We start from the raw sequence: 19700 nt of genomic DNA, 5'->3' as shown, positions 1-19700 counted from the left end.
CTGGGTCTTCACTGCAGGCCAACAGAACCTAGAAGTTTCAGGGATTATTTGCCTATATTTCACTAAACACAACTACACAATTTTAAACAGCAACTACCTGAAAGAATGCAGAATCTATATATCTTCACTAATAATTTAAGGCAATTTTTAAGCTGTATTTTTTGCAAACTGTAAAGTTCACAGCATCTGTTGGTTCATGATAACTGCACAATAACAATTACATGACACCACAAGCTATTCAATTCCAAATATTGATCCACGCTTACTCTGTGACACCACGGATCAATGAGATCCCATAATTAATTCGACAGAAATTTGGCTAGTCTGTATGCTGTCATTTTCCTTAGTCGACTGATATTCATTTTTAAATCCTATGCTTCGTTTAAAAAAACCTACATATTTTAAAACATTAGCTCGGACACAAGAGCTCACAATTGGGATGTAACAAACGGTCAGGTAGCTAAAAGCATACTGTTATTTCCAAAGAAAATAGACCACTTCACATCCTTACCATTTTAGTCACCAACCAAATGGCCTCTCTGTCCTTTTCCTTACCTGCTTAATGTACCTAAACATATGCATATACACTTATCATGATAACCCATAAATTGCTGTCAGTATTAGCAGTGAAGTTACACTCCAAATTTCCAACCACATAATTAAGCAAACATTGGTGGGTTGAATGTCAACAACTTGAGATACACAGATGACATTACACTGATTGCAGAGTCAGAAGAGGCACTACAGGAAATTGTAAACATAGTGAAAGTGTGGAATATGAATTAAGAATGAATGCGAAGAGGACCAAGAGAATGGTGATAAGCAGGGACCTAATGCTGTTAGTAAAAACTGAAGTAAATGGGCAAGTCTTGGAACAAGTGAAAAGGCTCACATGCCTTGGGCAGATTATCACAGATGATGGGCAATGTGATTGTGAAATCCAAAGGAGAATTAAGGTAGCCAAGACCAGCTTTGTCAAAATGAAGGACATGTTAACATCAAAGAATCTGAACCTGAATCTTAGGAAAAGAATGCCAAGGTGTTACCTTTTGTCATCTATGTTATACGCCTCGGAGGAACAGTCTATTGATAAGATCAATTAATCTGAGACGTGGACATGTAGGAGGACGGTCTGCATATCGTACACAGACAGAAGAACTAATAAGGAGCGGCTGGAAATGGCTAGAGAAGAAAGGAAATTAGTGCACAACTTCAAAAGAGAGAAAGATACAATATTTTGGTCACATAATTGGAGCAGACAGTAGACAGACGATTTTTGGAAGGAAAGATCGACAGAAAACATAGGAGAGGGGCACAATGGACTGCATGCAATTGACCGATCTGGAATGTGTAAGAACAGCACAGGACAGACAGAGGTGGAGTCATGGCAATCAAACTTCTGGGAAGAAGATGGCACCAACAAACAAAACTAGCAAATTGATGAAAGGTTCTAGATTAAAATACTAAAGATATGGATGTTTTCCTTACACTTCTATGTTATAAAAATATTTAAACAAGAAGGTGCATTTGCTTTTACAAATCATTGCAGAAAGACAAGTAGTGGGAATGCACCACTATAACAACCTCAAAAGCTTGTTATTTGTAATGCATCTATTTTTAATCTTCTGTATTTAAAAAGTTTACATATTAATTCAAATCTATTAAGTGCCCTATGTAATTAATCAAGCAGCACCACTTCCTGACAATACATTTTAATAAAAGGACACATACACAAATGTGCATCCTATTCACAAACAAAAACAGTTGTTTTGTTAAATCTTCAAATCTAATTCTTTACAGGCTATTATAAAAAGCCTTTTTATTAATCTCATAATTTTTAAGCTTACGCCTTAAAATTTGTAAAAAAAAAACCCTCTACTTTTTACATGTTATTTTGTCATTAATTTGTACCCAAGATCTTAAAATTAGGCAATGCCAAACTCACAAGTGACTGAATTCACGCTGTCATTTCCAAAGTGAAGAAGTGACACTTTGCTGTCCCTACTATTTCAATCGCCGACCAGATTGTTTTAAAATATAAAATTCGCATTTTAGAGATGTTGGCTGATGAAATCTACACAGCAGTTATGGGACTAAAGAAAACGAATTGTGTTCCTTCTGACCACTGGCCCTGTCGGATGAAATCAAACGAAATGAGAAAGTCAGCGGGCAAACAGCTTCGAGTAACTGATGAGCAAGAAAATCAACTCCAAACTGGAACATTGGCAATAATGGCCCTTCTTTAGCCGGGTTTTTGTCACCTCTCTACTAAAAATTATTGGAAACTACTGCTGTTACCGGTTGTAAGATACTCCACCACCTATGAACGTCGGACTTTTAATACAGATCAGCTTGAAGGCAAAGGATTTGAACAAGTTTTTTTTTTGTTCTGACATGGTCCTGTAGACAAGGAAAAGCACCGAGGGCCGGAGTCAAACAAAAGGCTCCCGAGTGCCCGGTCACTCGGTATAAACAACACCCTGCAACACTTACCCAAAACACTATGTTGAAGCCAAACAAAACATATTTAACGCAGCAACTAACTTCAGGTCCTTTGAAATGTTTCCCGGACATGGTGAGCTGGGGGCCACGGGAGATAAACAGTAAAACCGGGAGCCGGGCAGCCGCCTTCACTGAGGCTTAGCAGCGAACATAAGAAACCTGGGACCGAGACTCGGCCACCACATCAGGACACCGACTGGACAAACATCCGGGCTTCACTCAAGCCGGGAGGAAAAGCGACACCGATCCTGCTCACAGCTCCATCCCGTTAGCCTCTAATCACCGGCCTCCACCAGCGGCACTGCCACCGACCCTCTCACCATTGCGCCTGCGCCTCCTGGCGCATTCACGCGCAGCGTGCGCTCAGCTCCAAACTGAGCGCGAGCGCGGGCGCGCGCGTTGTATCACGGCCACTCAGGGCGCGCGTGCGCCTCCGCGTGTGTGGGTGGGGTGGGGGCGCGCGAGGTTCAGGGAGAGAATGTAGGGGTGCGCGCGTGCGCCTCAGCCGGCGGGGTGGGGGTGGCGCGTGCCTGATGTAAGGGCTCGTCCCGGAGATTCCGAAAGCGGATTTCAGCCAATCAATTGCTGCAGAAGAACAATCACTTGCAACGTTACCAACCGCATCAGTGATTCCCATTTCTATCCTGGAGTTAACACTGTATTATACTCTATCAGTCAGTTCATAGCACCCTCGCCTTTGAATCAGAGGGTTGTGGGTTCATGTCCCACTCCCGGAAACCAAGAACTGTGATTGTACTCGAAAGAGTCGCAATCTGTGACTGTTGATAACTCGAAAGAGTTTCAAATAGGCAAGGGCAGCAGTCAATCGGCACAGCAAGGTCCCACCAACAAAATAATAAATATCTAGTTAATCCATTCCTGTAATACTGCAGTGGTTAATACATTAATGTAATAATTCGTTAATGTAATGGTGTAACACAGTTAATCAATGACATCTACTTGTGGGCCTGTGTACAATTAATTAGCAACAAGTGCATTAGCAGGCACTACCATGGCATGTTTTTCAGCAAGGAAAACGGTGCAAGTCAAAGACACTAGATACCACTAAGAGGACTGGAAATCCTCTATACCCCCAACAGAATAGCATGTTTTTTTGTAAGTAAAACTTCTCCCCCCTCTCTAACAACCCCACTTGACATTGAAACCATGTGGGACAATTTAAATCCTTCAGTTTACTTACAACTATTTAGTTTATTCGTTAATGGGATGTGGGCATTACTGGCTAGGCCAGCACTTATTACCCATCCCTAATTGCTCCCAAGGGCATTTAAAAGTCAACCACATTGCTTTGTGTCTGAAGTCACACATAGGCCAGGCCAGGTAAGGGCAGCAGATTTCCTTCCCTAAAAGGACCAGATGGATTTTTATAACAGCAAGTATTTTGTGGTCATCATCAGACTTTTAAGTCCAGATTTTTATTGCATTCAAATTTCACCATTCAAACTCAGGTCCCCAGTGCATTACCCTGTGTCTCAGTCCAATGACAATACCACCACCACCTCCCCTTATGTTTTATTTTGCTTGCAACTTGATAAAACCTTAATTGAGACAAAAAAATCAGCAGATTCCATATTACATTAACTATCTAGATCAAGTCTTACAGGACTTTATCTTATTTTGTCACTTTTCATGATAAATTCCAGGTGCAGAGCATGGAAGTGCAAGCATCAGAGTTTCTCTGCACAAAGATAACCCAGGATCTTATTAAATGGGAAACAGACTCGAGATCTGTACCCTGTTCTCCCAGGCAGCTAGTGTCATGCCCAGTACGTTCTCCCAGGCAGCTAGTGTCATGCCAAGTACGTTATATTATGAACTTTGTCAGTACTTTTAAAAACTGGACACAAACCAGCTGTTGACATAGCTGCTACAAATCATGAGAGTTCAGGCATTTAGGCCACAGTCAAATACCTAATTAAATATGGACATCTACAGCTACCCAGGGAACTTGCATCCGACTATGGAGTTCGCAGACTGCCGCTCTATACATCTCAAATTGGACAAAATGAAAGATCAAAAAACTCAATTTGCAGCAGATGGAAGCAAATGGCCACCATCAAGCTCACATTGTTTTTCCTCATCTAAACAAGATTGGGAATGTGGAATCAACACATACACCATACCTTGTGGCAAAGACCTTGCACTTGTGAAAAGCCACATGGAAGCATCCATGTTTTCTTTGTCGGTTTAAAAGATTAGCTAGAAGCTGTGTGCAGGTAGTTTCACCAAAACCAAAAGCAATTCAGCCGGTCTGTGAACCAGACTCCAAAACAAGCTGCGAGGCAGCAGGCACCTAGAACATATATAACCAGTGTCAGTTTAAGGTTCACCTGAGAACTAACCAATCTCCCAGTTACTCAACTACAAGAAACATCACAACCTGCTACGAACTCTTCAATAAGACATCGAATCAATTCAATAAGCCATAAGCTTGCTACGTGGGAGTCCATAAGTCAGAGACTGAGATAACTGAAGTGCTTAACCTTCATCTATATCCAATCTTTCTGTATGGGTGCATGAGTGTGCATAAGATGTTGCATTTAACTTGGGGTAAGTGTGAAAATAACCTTTTCACACAAGTTTGCTACTGAATTATTTAATTGGAATACACACCAAGGGTAAGAAAACATCTCTTTCCCTACAAAACATACTGCTTACAGTAAGAGAACATTCTGCCCATGACACTAGGCATAGGTTAATTAATAACTAGAGCTATGACAATTATCAGATTGTAACACTACAAAAATGTATCAGTACTGGCAAGCAGATGTACCTTTAGCAATTTCAGTTTAGTTGTTTCGCAAATTTATTTGCCTTTTTCAATCTTGAGTTGATTGCATACTGTAACTAGTATTCCCAAGCCTGCTTTCTTGTTTTCCAATCAATAGTTAGCCAGTCTTTGCAGTCCATATGTTAACTTCCTTCCCCTTCCATAATCTTCAAAATGTCCCCTATCCTAATCCAGGACTACCAAGAATAAAAGGTAATCATTTTTAAGCTTGATATCTGGACTTTGAAATGAATAGATTAGGCTAAAAACAGAGAGAAGTCCCCCCCCAACTAGTTGGGGCTTCTAAGACAAGGGGAAATGACCATCTGAGCCAGCCCATTCACTGGGTAGTAACATGGAAGAACAGATTATTTGCCCATAGAACTGGTCAAATTTTAATTGGCATTAAATTAAATGCAGTGACTTCACTCATCTCCAGAGCTAGAAGTGAAGATACTATTTAAAGCAGCCACGTGCTGAGAGAAACAACAGCTCACATTTTATTGCACCATTGTAGGTATAGCTACAATTCAAAACTTCTCTCAAAGTTCACTAAGTGATTCTCTGCATTTAGTCAGAAGGAAAAATTCCAAATATTCAGGGATCATGAAATGTATTTGTCCTTCTCTAATCAGAGTTATTTGGATTATATTTCATCAACCAATCTGTAAGTAATGCTTTAATTCAAAGTTTAGAAATAGAATACAGCATTTAAACACAGGGTTCAAGTTCCCACCCTTACATTCAATTACAGTGGAAAAAAGAGGAATTCAAAATAGAATTCTAATTATTGGCAATTTTGTGTTAGAACTACCATGGAATTGGAGAAGAAAGATTAAAAGTGTCCATGGCCTAGGGTACAATATAATGAACTGAGATCAATTATAATCTTGCAGACAGTAATTTAAAAAGTTTCATTTCCTGATAATACTCATCTCAAACAATGGACTGGTCTATTTATCTAACTGCATATTCAAGAGAATTATTGGTGAACATTGAAATCCCATGATTTAAACATACCTTGCACAAAGATTTTTCCTGTCCAAAATAATGTCTCAAAGATAATTGCAACAGCTATATTTTTAATTTAAAAAGTTAAGTACAATACTGATTCAAGTGCTGCATGTTCCATTTATACAGCTTTAAAGCTTGGCCCAATTCAAGAAACACATTCAACACCTCAAACAACAAATTTGTTTTTCACTCCAAATCCACTCTTTGTAGCAGTGTCTGCATGTGCTTGATAACCAATCACAATCCTCATGGGAAGACCAAGCCTTTCCTTGTAGGTTTTTCTAAAGGAAGAAAAAAATTTGTTTAAAAAAAGCTTTAGCCTAAATTTAAAGTACATTCAACATACTTCCTTTTTGGCACTCATATTCCAATTAGTACTGCTTCACGATGGACACAGTATTTGTGCAATTAATATTAATAATTTGATTAAAAGTTGTAAACTTTGTGGCTCAGTAGGAATCACCCCTACCTCGGAGCTCAAATCCTACTACAAGGCATGTTGGCTGTGGAAGGAGCATTCATGACCTCACCAAACAGGTTGATAATCAACCCTGTTATATGTGCCTGCATGCCACTGTAATGTAAAGGTGCTCAGCAGAGCAAATGTGAATGTGGGACTGGAGAATAGCACTGCCCATGGTGTGATGTATAGAGTCACATAGTAATAGACAGAACAGTCTAGAAACACTGTGGAAGCAGCCTGCATGACAGTAACCTAGGATCTGTAAATAGTTAAAAAGGTTAACAATAAGGCAGCTCACCAGAATGTTCTCAAGGGAAATTAGGGGTGAGCAATAAAGGTTGGCCTAGCCAGTGACACCCACATCCCATGAAGGTAGGAAAAAAAGGATTCACGTTTAAATATACATCGCAAAATCCCATCATTGCGACGTCTAAAGAACCCATATTACAACAAACCCCACTAATCTTTCCAACATGCACATCCATGGCAGGCTGCAAGAGCGGGAGGTTTCCTGGTCAGCTATACTTGATGTGGAGTGGCACCCCTCAGGCTATGACCACTCATCTATGGGACCAGATGAGATGCATCCAAGAATAAAGGAAGTGAGAGTGGAAATTGCAGAGGCACTGGCAATAATCTTTCGATGTTCCCTGGATTAGGGGAGGTGGAGGACTGGAGAACTGCAAACATTACACCCTTGTTCAAAAAAGGTTGTAAAGATCTGCCCTGCAGTTACAGACCAGTCAGTTTAACTTTGGTGATGGGGAACTTCTAGAAACAATTACTCGGGATAGAATTAACAGTGACATGGAAAAATGTGGATTGATTCAGAAGAGTCAGCATGGATTTGTCAAAGGAAACTTGTGTCTAACTAACTTGCTGGATTTTTTTGAAGTAACAGAGATGGCTGATGAGGGCAAAGCCATTGATGCGGTGTATATGGACTTCCAAAAGGCATTCGATACAGTGCCACACAACAAACTTGAGGAAAGTTATAGGTCATGGAATAAAAAGGGACAGTAGCAACATGGATACAAAATTGGCTGATGGAAAGGAAACAGGGTAATGGTTAATAGGTATTTTTCAGGCTGGGAGAAGGTTTGTAGTGGAGATCCCCAGGGATCGGTATGAAGTGTAAACTGAGGACAGTGTAGAACTTCAAAAGAACAGTAACACATTGGTGGAGTGGACAGATAGATGGCAGATGAAGTCCAATGCAGAGAACCGTGAGGTGATACACCTTGGTACAAATAACAGACACGGTATAAAATAAAGGATACTATTCTAAAGGGTGTGCAGGAGCAGAGACAGCTGGGTGTATATGTACATAAGTCAATAAAAGGTGGCAGGACAGGTAGATAGCTAGATTTAAAGCATAAAGATATGTAAAGCATACAGTATTCTGGGCTTCATTAATAGGAGCATAAGGTATAAGACCCAGGAGGTTTTGATGAACTTATAGAAGATACTGGTTTGACCTCAGATGGAGTACTGTGTACAGTTCTGGGTACTACACTATAGGATGGATGTGAACGCATTGGAGAGGGAGTAGAGAGAAGGTTTACAAGAATGGTTCCAGGGATGAGACTTCAGTTATGAGGAAAGATTGGAGAAATTAGGACTGTTTTCCTTGAGAGGAGAATGCTGAGAGGAGACTTGATAGAAGTTTTCAAAATCATGAGGGGTCTGGACAGAGTAGATAGGGAGAAACTGTTCCTGCTCATAAATGGACCAAGAACCAGAGAGCACAGTTTTAAAGTGGTTTGCAAAAGAAGCAAATGCGAGGCAAGAAAAACCCTCAGTGAGGTTGGGGGTTTGGAATGCACTGTCTGGAAGTGTGGCAGAGGCAGGTTCAATTGACTCATTCAAGAGGATATTGGATGATTATTTAAATAGAAACAATGTGCAGGGTTACAGGGAAAAGGCAGGAGATTGGCTTGAAATTAAAATGCTCAGAGAGCTGGTGCAGACATGATGGACCAAATGGCCTCCTCCTACACTGTAACAATCCTGAGAGATGCCTACAGTCCCTCACAGACTATGGCTAATAAGGGGAGCATTAAAAAGTAACATGTTTAACTGGCTAAACAATAAACAATTCTGAAACTCTCAAGAATATTTTCCTCAATTGAGAAATATTTACAATTTAAAATAAGTTGCTTGGCAACAGTGTCCATGGCAACTAGATTTGTAATTACCTCCATCACTAAAGGAGCAGTGGAGGTGAATGTTCCACCCATTTGTCAGTTATCTCTCAAAAACTAATGGACAGATTTCATTGAAATTTGGTAGAGTATGGCCCAAGGAAGAACAGATAGTTTTTGACAAAGGTACAGATCCGAATCTTGGAATTTAAAATGATTGTTAACATTAGGAGTAAGGATGAATTGATGACTAAGCATATTGTGGATCATCCCAGCTGCCGTGGTGCAATTAGCCACAGCTGTCAAAATTGTTGGATGTGGATTGGCCTGAATTTTTCAGCTTTAGTTACAGTTTCAACCAGGCAGGGAAAAGCCTCAAGGAGAGCTGCATTATTGTAATTACATTGAGTTAACACAGCGTGGCAGAAGTACATGCTCTGAGTGCCCCTGTCAGTTATCATTCTTATGTAATAGTTCAGTTATTCAAGTTAAAAGTTAAACATTGCTCTACAATTTTCTTGTATTTTTCCTCACTTCTTCTAGTCACTGCCCCCACCCCAAAGAAAAAATCATCATGTCTTCTCTCCAGCTGGCTGGAACTGCCATTCTCAGCTATGCAGCCATATCCAGAAAATCATTTACAATGGTACCTCACGTCAAGAATAGACCCTTGGAGGCTAATTTCTCAACTGCACATTCCTCCTTGCTGACATCATCCTCAGGTGCCACATCCATACAGACAACACACAACTCCATCTCACCACTGACTGTGTGACAAAGTCAGTCATTCTACTCAATATTTAGTTAGAGGAAAGACCAAAGCCACTGTATTTGGCACCCACCACAAACTGCCCCCTGCATGGCCACCAATTCTATCCTTCTCAATGATAACAGCATGAAACTGTGAAACTGAGCCAGAACATTCACAACCTTAGGTGCCATGTTTGGCCACATGATGAGCTTCTAATGACACATCCATACCAGCATCAAGAATGCCTACTTCAACTTCTGTTACATCGTCAGTCTCGGATCTTACTGCCGTCCCTTTGCTGCTGACACCCTCATCAATGCTGGTGTTTCCTTTAGTCTAGAGTATCCCAATGCTCTCCCATCTTCCAAAACTAAAATTCTGCTGCCTGTATATTAACTCAATTAGTTTTGAAATTCCTCCTCAGCCTCATCCCTGCCATCTCTAACCGACAGCACTAATAAAGCTTCTACTGTACTCCAAACTGCACTATAGATTAGTGCAATCAGTCACCTGGATCCCAAGCTGTGGAATTCTCTCCAGAAATTCCACTTTAAACTCTCTCTCTCACACCTTTGATGTGTTCCTTAAAACCTACCTCACATCAGTCCCAGTATATCCTTGTGACTATCAAATTCTGGTCAATAATGCTCATGTTGTGTCTGCCATTTTGTACTGTTAAAAGTATTATACAAGTGCAAGTTTAAAAAATCTTTTGCAAGAGTTTCAATTATCAAAACAATATGTAAGTACCATAACAAAGCGAGAAGGTATAAACAGCTGCAACAGATCTACAGTTGAACTGTCAAAAATAGCAGTGAAAATAATTATGGATCAGGCACTTAAAAAAAAACTTAATGGAGCTTGCCCTAAACTTTACAGGTGTTTTCCTAGCAAGTGTCCCAATATCAGGCTTTCCATAAAAATGCAAAAAAAAAAATTTTTTTAAATACAAGTAGTGATACCAGGTCTTAAGGTTTAAAATGACCTGCAAGTCAAAAGAAAACTCATTGACTGCATTGGGTGGGAATTCAGGCAATGCAAATTTTCCACAGTTCATTAAGCAATGGACCAAGAGTGATCAGAACTTGATCAATTTTCAACAAGGAAAAAATCCTTTAAGTACTAACTTACCCTATATGTAAAACTGCTTCCTGGTTTTCAGTGTCACGGGTCCATATTGCTATTTTATCTCCTTTTGCTCGGACATTAATTACTGCACCACATACGTCATTGTTATAATCATCGAAAGCTTCTCCAATAAGGCATAGCAGCTTGCAAAGATATTAAATGCAAATATCAATACAAAGTCAAGTTATCTGCACTGATGGGATGATAAAGTAACAGAAGCTGAATGCTAATTGTTCTGTTGGCAGCTTTTCAAATAGAAAAAGACTCAAGTTTTAGAAACTTAGTCCAATCTAACTACAACACCCAGATAAAAAATATTTCAGGTCATCCTAAAATGCTTTACAACCAATGAAGTGTAGTCAGTGTTCTAATGTAGGAAATATGACAGCCAGTTTGCACACAGCAAAGCTCCCACAAAACAGGAATGCAAGCATGGTCAGATAACCTGCTTTGGTGGTTTTAATTTAGTATAAATGTCATCCAGGATGCTGGGCTTAATTCCCTTGCTCTTCTTGAAATAGCTTCACAGGAAGCAAGAGGGCAGATGGAGCCTCTGTTTAATATCTCATCTAAAGCAGTGTCTCTCATAGTTCAGCAGTCCCTCAGCAAAGCATTGGAGTATCAGCCTAGATTATAGTGATTGAGTCTCTGCAAATGGGATTTGAAGCTACAACCTTCTGACTCAGAAATGAGAGAGAGAGTGTTACTATTTGATTAAAAAGGAGTCCCTCCACAATCACAAGTGCTGTAAATTGGCAAAGATTTAAACTTAAGCAATTCTACTTTTATGTTAAGCAAATTTTAACCACATACATTTCAAATATAACAAGTGCAACAACTCATGCCAATAATCAATAGAAAATTGAATGGTGTTTGTTGTCTAAAAGGGCTGTTGCAATTGAGGAAAAAAAAACATTTTCAAACTGGCTATGATTGAAAATCACTGATGCACTGCCTAAACCACATATATACATTGGCTGCAATCTTATTAACTCACTGTTTCTAGCCAAAATTGATCTAGTTCAAGCATCCTTTGCTGCTTGGACAGTGTGATTAACCATCTTCCACCACACTTGTTTCTGTTGTCCTCCCACATTGGTTCAATACCATCCTATGCGGCAATACAAATTAAAAATGTTAAACCAGATCTAGTTTAAAGGAGTTTTAAATCTTAACCAAGACTTCAAATAGTAAAACTCACATTTTCAAAGGAAAGTCTATTTGCAAAAAAATAAAAGCACTGTTTACTTTTACTATATTAAAAGACAACAAGTGGTGATGAGCCTGCTGTCCCACTTGGTTCACATGTGGGCCATGTGAGTGTAGTCCAAGCTTAATTATTTCATACTATTTTGAATCTCAACTTTGTTGCCAAAAGTTAAAATTTTTCAAAGATCACCTACTTTAAACAAGATGGGATTTGACGAGAGGGATGGCACAAAGAGCTTCAGGTCACCTAATGAAGGAAATTTTCCAACAAAGTTTTAATCCCATTGAGGGTATCCAATTCCCACAGCTTGCTCTGCAATAACGTGCTCCTCTTCCTCAGTCAGTATGTCAGTTTAAGCAAGAGTGACAGTTGGACTGAAAACTTCTCATTTGTAAAATTCTACTGCCATAGAACAGAGAAAGCATTTGCACCAGATCATAAAGTTTGAGATACTATTGAGAGAAATTCTTGCTTAGACAATGAGATGTTAGGCATAGATACATTGTTTGTGCAGACAGGACTTGGACACTTGGTTCTCAAACATCTATTACTGAAAATCTTCATTATTTCAAGTAATTTACATTTTGCTACACTTCCTCATGGGGGCACTGCAAACAAGGTGAATCACATTCAGCATTCATCTTTCAGCGAGGTCTTCAAGGTTGCAACTAAATTACATTTCATATAACACTCTGGCTCCTTTGAAACAATTGCTAACTTTGCCTAAAGATATCAAACATACAAACCTTAAAGAGAGAGTAATCACAACCTGACATCAACCTACTGGCAAGTTGAATGTGATTGTATAATCTATTGAAGCAAAAGAGAAGGCAAGTTTCAGTTAGAGAAAAAAAACCCACTTGATACAAGTTTAAAACTGCAACAGTAGCCCTCAGCATTGACATGAAGTTGATCTCACAGTAAACAAAAAGTAGTCACACCCACACATGGATCAAAGTAGTCAAAAGAACAGTCAAGGCCTGCGTAACCTGCACCATCCTAGCAATCCATGGCCAGCAAACTCAGCACACTGGACAGAGACAAGAACCAGTCCAGAACAAAAACTATAAGGGAGAAGGAATGCTGGAAAGACATGCAGGAAACAAATCAGAGCCAAACAAGTGATTTCAATTGGCATGAGATTACACTTATGATCTTGGTGATAAGAGCAGGAGCTTAAAATATATCAAATACTACTACAGGCTGTGTGTCTCACCCCATCCACAAGTAGTGATCAAAATTTTAATCTAGTCAAAATATGCTGTAAACCCATTCAAAGTTCTAGTACATCAGCAGCACTGTAGCACAAAGCAAGGGGAGGAACCTGTTTTTTTGGAACATTTGACGGACATTGAATTTGACATTCTTGCTCTGGAGTTTTTTTTTAAATTTGCAATATTAATTTGGGCTGTGAATATACCATCCTTCAAGAAACCACATGTCAATATAGATGTCCAGTGAAGAACACCTGGGGAGGGAAGAGATATTTTGTATATCTAGGTTAACAAAGAACTGCTATTGCCAGGCTAAAGACTCTTGCTAAAAACAAAAAACTACTGCGGATGCTGGAAATCCAAAACAAAAACAGAATTACCTGGAAAAACTCAGCAGGTCCGGCAGCATCGGCGGAGAAGAAAAGAGCCAACGTTTTGAGTCCTCATGACCCTTAAGCTGTTTTGCTGAAGGGTCATGAGGACTCGAAACGTCGGCTCTTTTCTTCTCCGCTGATGCTGCCGGACCTGCTGAGTTTTTCCAGGTAATTCTGTTTTTGTTAAAGACTCTTGCTGATTGATTAGAAACACCTGGCCTAAGAAGTATTCTTTGAACATCTTAGTCTTTTAAGACTCTTAGTCAGAGAGTGTGCGTGCCTTAGAAGCAGGCTGCAAGAAACAGACTCTTTCCCTCATCTTTGTGTTAAACCTTCCTCAAAAACATGTCACCAGGATACCTCATCTGCTTTTTTTTTAAAAAAAGCTGCAAAGTTGTGATAAGTAAGAGTCGTCAAGGGCAGTTACACCATAAAATCCATTTGAAAAGAACTTCATAGACCAAAATTCTGTTAGATCAACAACATCAAGATCACTTCGAATTTTATCTTTTAAAAAGAAACATTCCCAGCCTTCAGCCTCTGCAGAGGATTGTTAGTTTTGTCCTGTTTTGTGTTTGTGCGCGAGTGTATGGGGATTCAAATATCTGTGTTGTTTTTTTTATTAAAAAAAGGGGGAAATCATTACACATCTAAACTACAACTTGTATGTTAACCAATTTATTAACTTTTTTTAAAAAGATGTTTGTTTTATAATAAATCAATTTTTTGTGTTTACTTAAATAAGTCTAGTTAGACTCTTTTTATACTAGGAATAACAGTGTCAAAGGTAAATAATTGGCCAGTTTTGTGGGTGAATTAAAAGTTAAAACTATTGTTATAACCTGTGAAGAAGTGGGGTTAGAATTAACTGCACACTGCTCCCATCACAGTCTGTAACAGTAATGACTTTAAAAAGACAAGAAATATAACACAACATCTAGCATATATGGGACTTTGCAAAGTGGTCAATTTCATAGGGTGGTTGCCTAAAGGACCAAGTCCAGAAATGCAGCAAGCTTTTAGGCAAGTAAACTTGAATTACAGAGATTTAGAGGTAGCACTGTTTTGGACTCATTTACCTCAGATCAGTTAATGGAGCAGGTGCTGTAGCACCTGCCAACAAGATCAGCTGTTGCTACAACAAAAATTTTGCTACTCACAATTCACACAGACAATATATTATCCTAGAGCGGAAGCAAGAAATCTATTTTTCCAAATTCTTTCAAAATTCAGAGTTCAAAATTAAACCTTAGTAGAAATGGTTTCCAGAAAAAGTGGAAAATAGTCTCCATATTCTGTTCTAATTAAAATACTATCAATACTTACGCCCAGAAATCCTCCACAGTGTCAAATTTAGTAACAAGATGAAGATTTGCCTGCCAGGGTTTACTTTTATCATTTTTGTAAAACCAGAGGGTCCATCTGTAAATGAAGAACATAGAGTGAAATATTCTAGACAACTTAGAACCACTTTATGTTTCAAAGCCATGATTAGTCAACCAATGGTGCAACAGATAACATCTAGTAATACTACCAATGCAATATCCATTTCTAAATAATGTAGAATATTCAAGAACAGTTAAAAATGTTGTTTTAAAATGGGCATAAAAATGTTAGTTTGCACAAAATGAGTAAAATTACAAAAGGTATTAACATAATAAAAACCCTACATTTGAGATAAGTGAAATTCAGCTTAAATCAGAAGCCATTGTGCTTTTGGGAAGACAATTTCTACAAGTATACCAATGGCTCAAAAAAGATAAAATACTCACCATCTTAGTCACATGTACAGTCATATATTATTTAATTGTCCTAGAAATACAATTCCTGCCTTCGGCAAGATTTTGGATTGGCTGCACCTAGAATTCAGTTCAGTTTGATCCCCTCACATGGCAAGGGAAGGGGACTCTGGTTAAGATCCTGGTGGACTACTTAACTGACCATTTCAGGGCCCTGTGTAGAATGACACAACCTAGACTACAGCAGTTCAAAAAGGTGCCTCGGTACTACCTTCTAAAGGTTAGTTAGGGATGGGCAATAAAAGCTAGTCTCACCAGCTACACTCACATCCCATTCACAAAGATTTTTTTTTTTTTAAAAAGCAGTTAGATTAGAGTCCAGGAAATAGATAGCAATTTCTGCAGGAGTTGTCAGTGTATGCAGCAAGTACATATTCACTGCAGGTCAGGAAAAGAGGGTGGTAGTGGAGGTAGTGCTGAATGTATTGAACTCTCAGGAATTCAGTTACAGAGGGTAGGCAAGATAATTGGAACCAGTCATAACTACCCTGCTCACCTGGCGATTACTAGATCCTTCAAGGGCAAGAAATAAATTTAACAGAAGGCTGTGAGAGAGTGAAAAATGGCAGATCGTACATTTAGGTTGCATCATGTGGGAGATGATGTGTCAGAGTAGGTTTGATAGAGTAGTTAATCTTTTTCACATGTTTGTAACTATGAATCCTTTGCTCAATTTAGCACAAAAACATGGGAGTTAGTTTCTGTATGCACATTCACAGTAGCTATATTTCCCAAAGATGAAAAAAAGTTGCAGCATCCAACTTCAGCCAACTGATTTAGGTGTACTCAAATGATCCACAGAAGAAAATATACATGTACCTTTTAGTTTCCCTACTTCTCCAACTGAAACTAAAGTTTCTTTAGATTTGCCTACATTAAATGTGCCACAATCTCAGATTTTACTTTTAAATTGTAATGGTAGCACCACAAAACTGTTTACAGAAAGGAATGTCCAAAAATAAAAAAGGAGCAGCTTGCCTGCCGAATGCCAAAACACCAAATCAGCTTTGATCATCTTATTTGACTGGATAAATAGATCCCTCCAGGGTTTTTGCATTCCTCCAATCTGGCCTCTAGCACATCCTTAATCAGCATCCCACCATTGATGATCTTACCTTTGGTTGACTAATTCCCAAGTTTATGGAATTCTATTCATAAACTACTCTATCCTTTAAGACGGCCCTTAAAAGCATACCTTGCACCAAACTTTTAGTCACTTGTCCTAATGTTTCATTTTATTTGAAAATGCCCCTGTGAAGTGCTTTGGGGTGTTTTACTACAATAAAAGATGGCATATAAATGTACATTGCTAGCTGTAGATCACAGTTGGCCACTAAACTATATATAAAGTAGCACTTGGTTTAAAATGGTGGCAAATTCAATCAGACCAAAGTCAACATTGTCAGAAGAGTTCATTTACATAGTATACTAAAAGATTTAGTGATCAGACAGGCACATGTTCCATCCAGCTCTACATCAAAACACCAGTTGACAGAGGTGGGAAGAAACAGAAATGGTAAGTGCTCTTGATCACAACTCAGTGACCCCACACTGGAAAACTCTCATGCAGATGCCTGGCAAGGCCATCATTGTGCTGAGCTGTGATGGCCCACAAAATGAACAGCATATTAGCACTAATTGTCTAGGTTTAGATTTTGTACATACCATTTGGCTTGCATCCATAGAATTATGCCTATTAAAAGCCCATCGTTTGTGATAAACAGAAAAACATTCATTACTTTGAGTGACAAATAGCAGACAGTTTTCCCATTTAAATATTTAACCAAGCAGAAAAGAAAGTTAATAGCATAGCACAACAAGAAAGGTGATACCTGTTCTGCAAAGGATGCTTCATATATGGTTGAATAGTTAGATTTTCCTTCCTAGAGGACTTCTTAGTTTCTTCGGACTCTTGAAAAACTGCTAAGTAAACCTTAAGGTGCATAAAAAATTGAATAAACTATTAGAATATGAACTCTACATATATCTAAAAACAACATTTTTTTTTACTTCAAATCAATCATCTAAGTCAAAATCCTGGAATGCCTTAGCAGACACAATTGAGTGTGTACCTTCAGGAAGAACTACAACTGCATTCAAGACAACCCACCACCACCACATTCTCAGGCCAGCATGCAATTGACAGAGATGCTGCTTTACCAACAGCCCCATGAAGAATAAATCGAACAAAGAACAGACAGCAAATAGGGAAGGGAAAGGTAAAATAGGACAGAGCAGCCCCATTGAGGGTGCTCAGATCATTATATTGTACATTGCACCATGGACCTGGAATTGATGCAACAAAAATATTATTTACATACAAAGTTGTTTTTATTTAGACCCAAAGCGGATTAACTCCATGTAACTGTCTTGTTTCATCCCCAATGAAAAGACTTCAAGGAAAAAGTGGGAATGGATTCCAAAGACAAATCTAGAACATATGCCAAAAGATTGTTTTTTCATCTTGAACAATAAAGTTCAGCATGCATCCCTGGGTAGGATAACAAAGGCAAAAACCAGGAAATCGTGTATTAAAATCAAAGCTCAGTTGGAGTGTAGATTGTTTATGGAAATACTCATTGAATGGCCTTTTTCAGCCATACCTCACTTATGGTAGTAAATTAATTTAGTTTACCCTCCTTCCCTTCTAGTCCTGGGATTGCTGCAACAAAAATGATTTCTATACAAAGTTGCTTTTATTTAGACCCAAAGCAGATTAACTCCATGTAACTGTTGTTTCATCCCCAATGAAGAGACTTCAAGGAAAAAGTGGGAATGGGTTTTCTTCTACAAGCACCTAAATTCCAACAGGATTTCAATCCTTTAATTATTTGATAAATTCCTCCTTCAGTTCAGAAGGAATTCAGACAAGGTGGTACCTAGAGAATACTTAGAGACCAAACAGAAGCTATATTCAGCAGTTCTCTCCCCACCCAATGATGTTAAGTCTAATTCCTTTTAGTGATAGTGCTGCACACCTTTCAAATACAGGTACGTTTGTCACTCCTCACTACAAAAACATTGAGCAAAGCCACTTCTCAATTTTAACCTCACCATTCCCTCAACCCATTTAGCTTGGTTTTACATTAAAAACTACAAACCACCCAAATAGTGGCACCTGTAACTAGTTAAACTCAGTTTACTGCATTAAGTGTGATGAAACACAATATACATGTAATTTGCGATTTGTTCTTGACCTCAGGAAATAATTTAAATCAATGTTTGTCAAAATCAACAGAAGGTAAAGCGCAAAATACAAGAGTTTACTTTGATGTGCCCCATGTAAAATTAGACCAGTCTATTCTCTTTTCTTGTTCAACTCCATCCAAGGCCTGCTTTAGCGAGTTTGAAAGTGTAGCTCAGGCGGGCAATCAAAAATACAGATGTAAAATTACATTCTAACAATTATAATGTATTTGTCTCTCGGGCAGCGAAACTTTGGTGTAATTAAAAGGTAACGCCGAAAAAAATCTTCCAACAATTTAAATGAGAAGGTACAATGCCGCATTCGCAGGTGTTCCTTTTTTTCCCCAGGTAGAGTATGACACTCATTCACAGACATCCCACCACACATTAACCTAACTCTACCGAACGCTTTTTTCCTTCCTCCCAGCGCATAGCAAATAAGAGGAACTCACTCACCTGCTTTGCTACCGCCATAGTGAAAATGTGAAGCCTCCAAATCGCGTGACCAATCCCACATTTATGGGGTTAATTGATCACTTGTTAAAAGGAATCCATACCAACTACTTTGTCTGATTTGGGAACGGTAATAGAATCCTCAAGTTCACCCCTAATAAAATTTTAGGAAATCATTTGATGCTTCCATGTTTTTTTCTCTCTCTCTGGGTTCATCGTATTACGTACATTTAACCTCACTTATCGGAAATCTCCCACCGCAATTGAGAAGTTTGTTAAGAGGGCAAAAATTGCTAAGAAAAAGCGTCTTATAAAGGGTAATAAGGAAATTTAATGGGATAAAGCCCCTTAAAAGTATAAGCAATAATTTCACATAGACTGCTAATATTTTTAATACATATATATTAGCATTTTCAAATTAGGTAACAAAAATCCTAGCAAATCACAAATGGATGGCATAATCAATGTGGAGTCAAGAAACCAAGCCTTTTGCTAATTGCTGGAGCAGTACAGTTTTCCAATCCTCCTCAAGTGACTGGGAATAGAGATGACTCAGATAGCAAGACAGACTGTTGCCAATCCTGGGCATGCACTCAATAGAATGGCTTTGGAGCATGTATTTGTATGAAGGAGCTGGAAGAAGAGGACTTTGGAGTGAAACTACCTGTAAC

At 38.8% G+C, this 19700-nt stretch overlaps 2 protein-coding genes across 5 annotated transcripts in view; both read right to left on the bottom strand.

Annotated features, from left to right (window-relative positions):
• Window positions 1-4788, bottom strand: part of tspan17 (tetraspanin 17) — a 78672-nt gene extending 73884 nt beyond the window's left edge. Inside the window, exon 1 of one of the 4 annotated variants that reach the window (XM_078550773.1) lies at window positions 4647-4788. In XM_078550773.1, the coding sequence (XP_078406899.1) occupies window positions 4647-4691 (45 nt within the window). In that variant the 5' untranslated portion in view covers window positions 4692-4788. Of the gene's footprint in view, window positions 1-2493; window positions 2859-4646 lie in introns of those variants that run through there. The other 3 variants (XM_078550775.1, XM_078550772.1, XM_078550774.1) reach the window with 3 other exon arrangements.
• A 483-nt stretch (window positions 4789-5271) lies between these two features.
• Window positions 5272-17260, bottom strand: LOC144685268 (eukaryotic translation initiation factor 4E-1A-like). The gene is made up of 6 exons (XM_078549689.1): window positions 17223-17260; window positions 14918-15013; window positions 12750-12813; window positions 11791-11904; window positions 10797-10936; window positions 5272-6588 (listed from the first exon to the last, which is right to left on the bottom strand). The coding sequence occupies exons 1-6, from the start codon at window positions 17243-17245 to the stop codon at window positions 6474-6476; spliced, it is 552 nt and encodes a 183-aa protein (XP_078405815.1). The 5' UTR covers window positions 17246-17260; the 3' UTR covers window positions 5272-6473.
• Window positions 17261-19700: the final 2440 nt, after the last annotated feature.

This window comes from Cetorhinus maximus, chromosome 10, assembly GCF_964194155.1.
Source record: "Cetorhinus maximus chromosome 10, sCetMax3.hap1.1, whole genome shotgun sequence".
Lineage (NCBI taxonomy): Eukaryota > Metazoa > Chordata > Chondrichthyes > Lamniformes > Cetorhinidae > Cetorhinus > Cetorhinus maximus.
The sequence above is the reverse complement of the archived record's forward strand: the minus strand, read 5'-3'. Positions and strand labels throughout refer to the sequence as shown.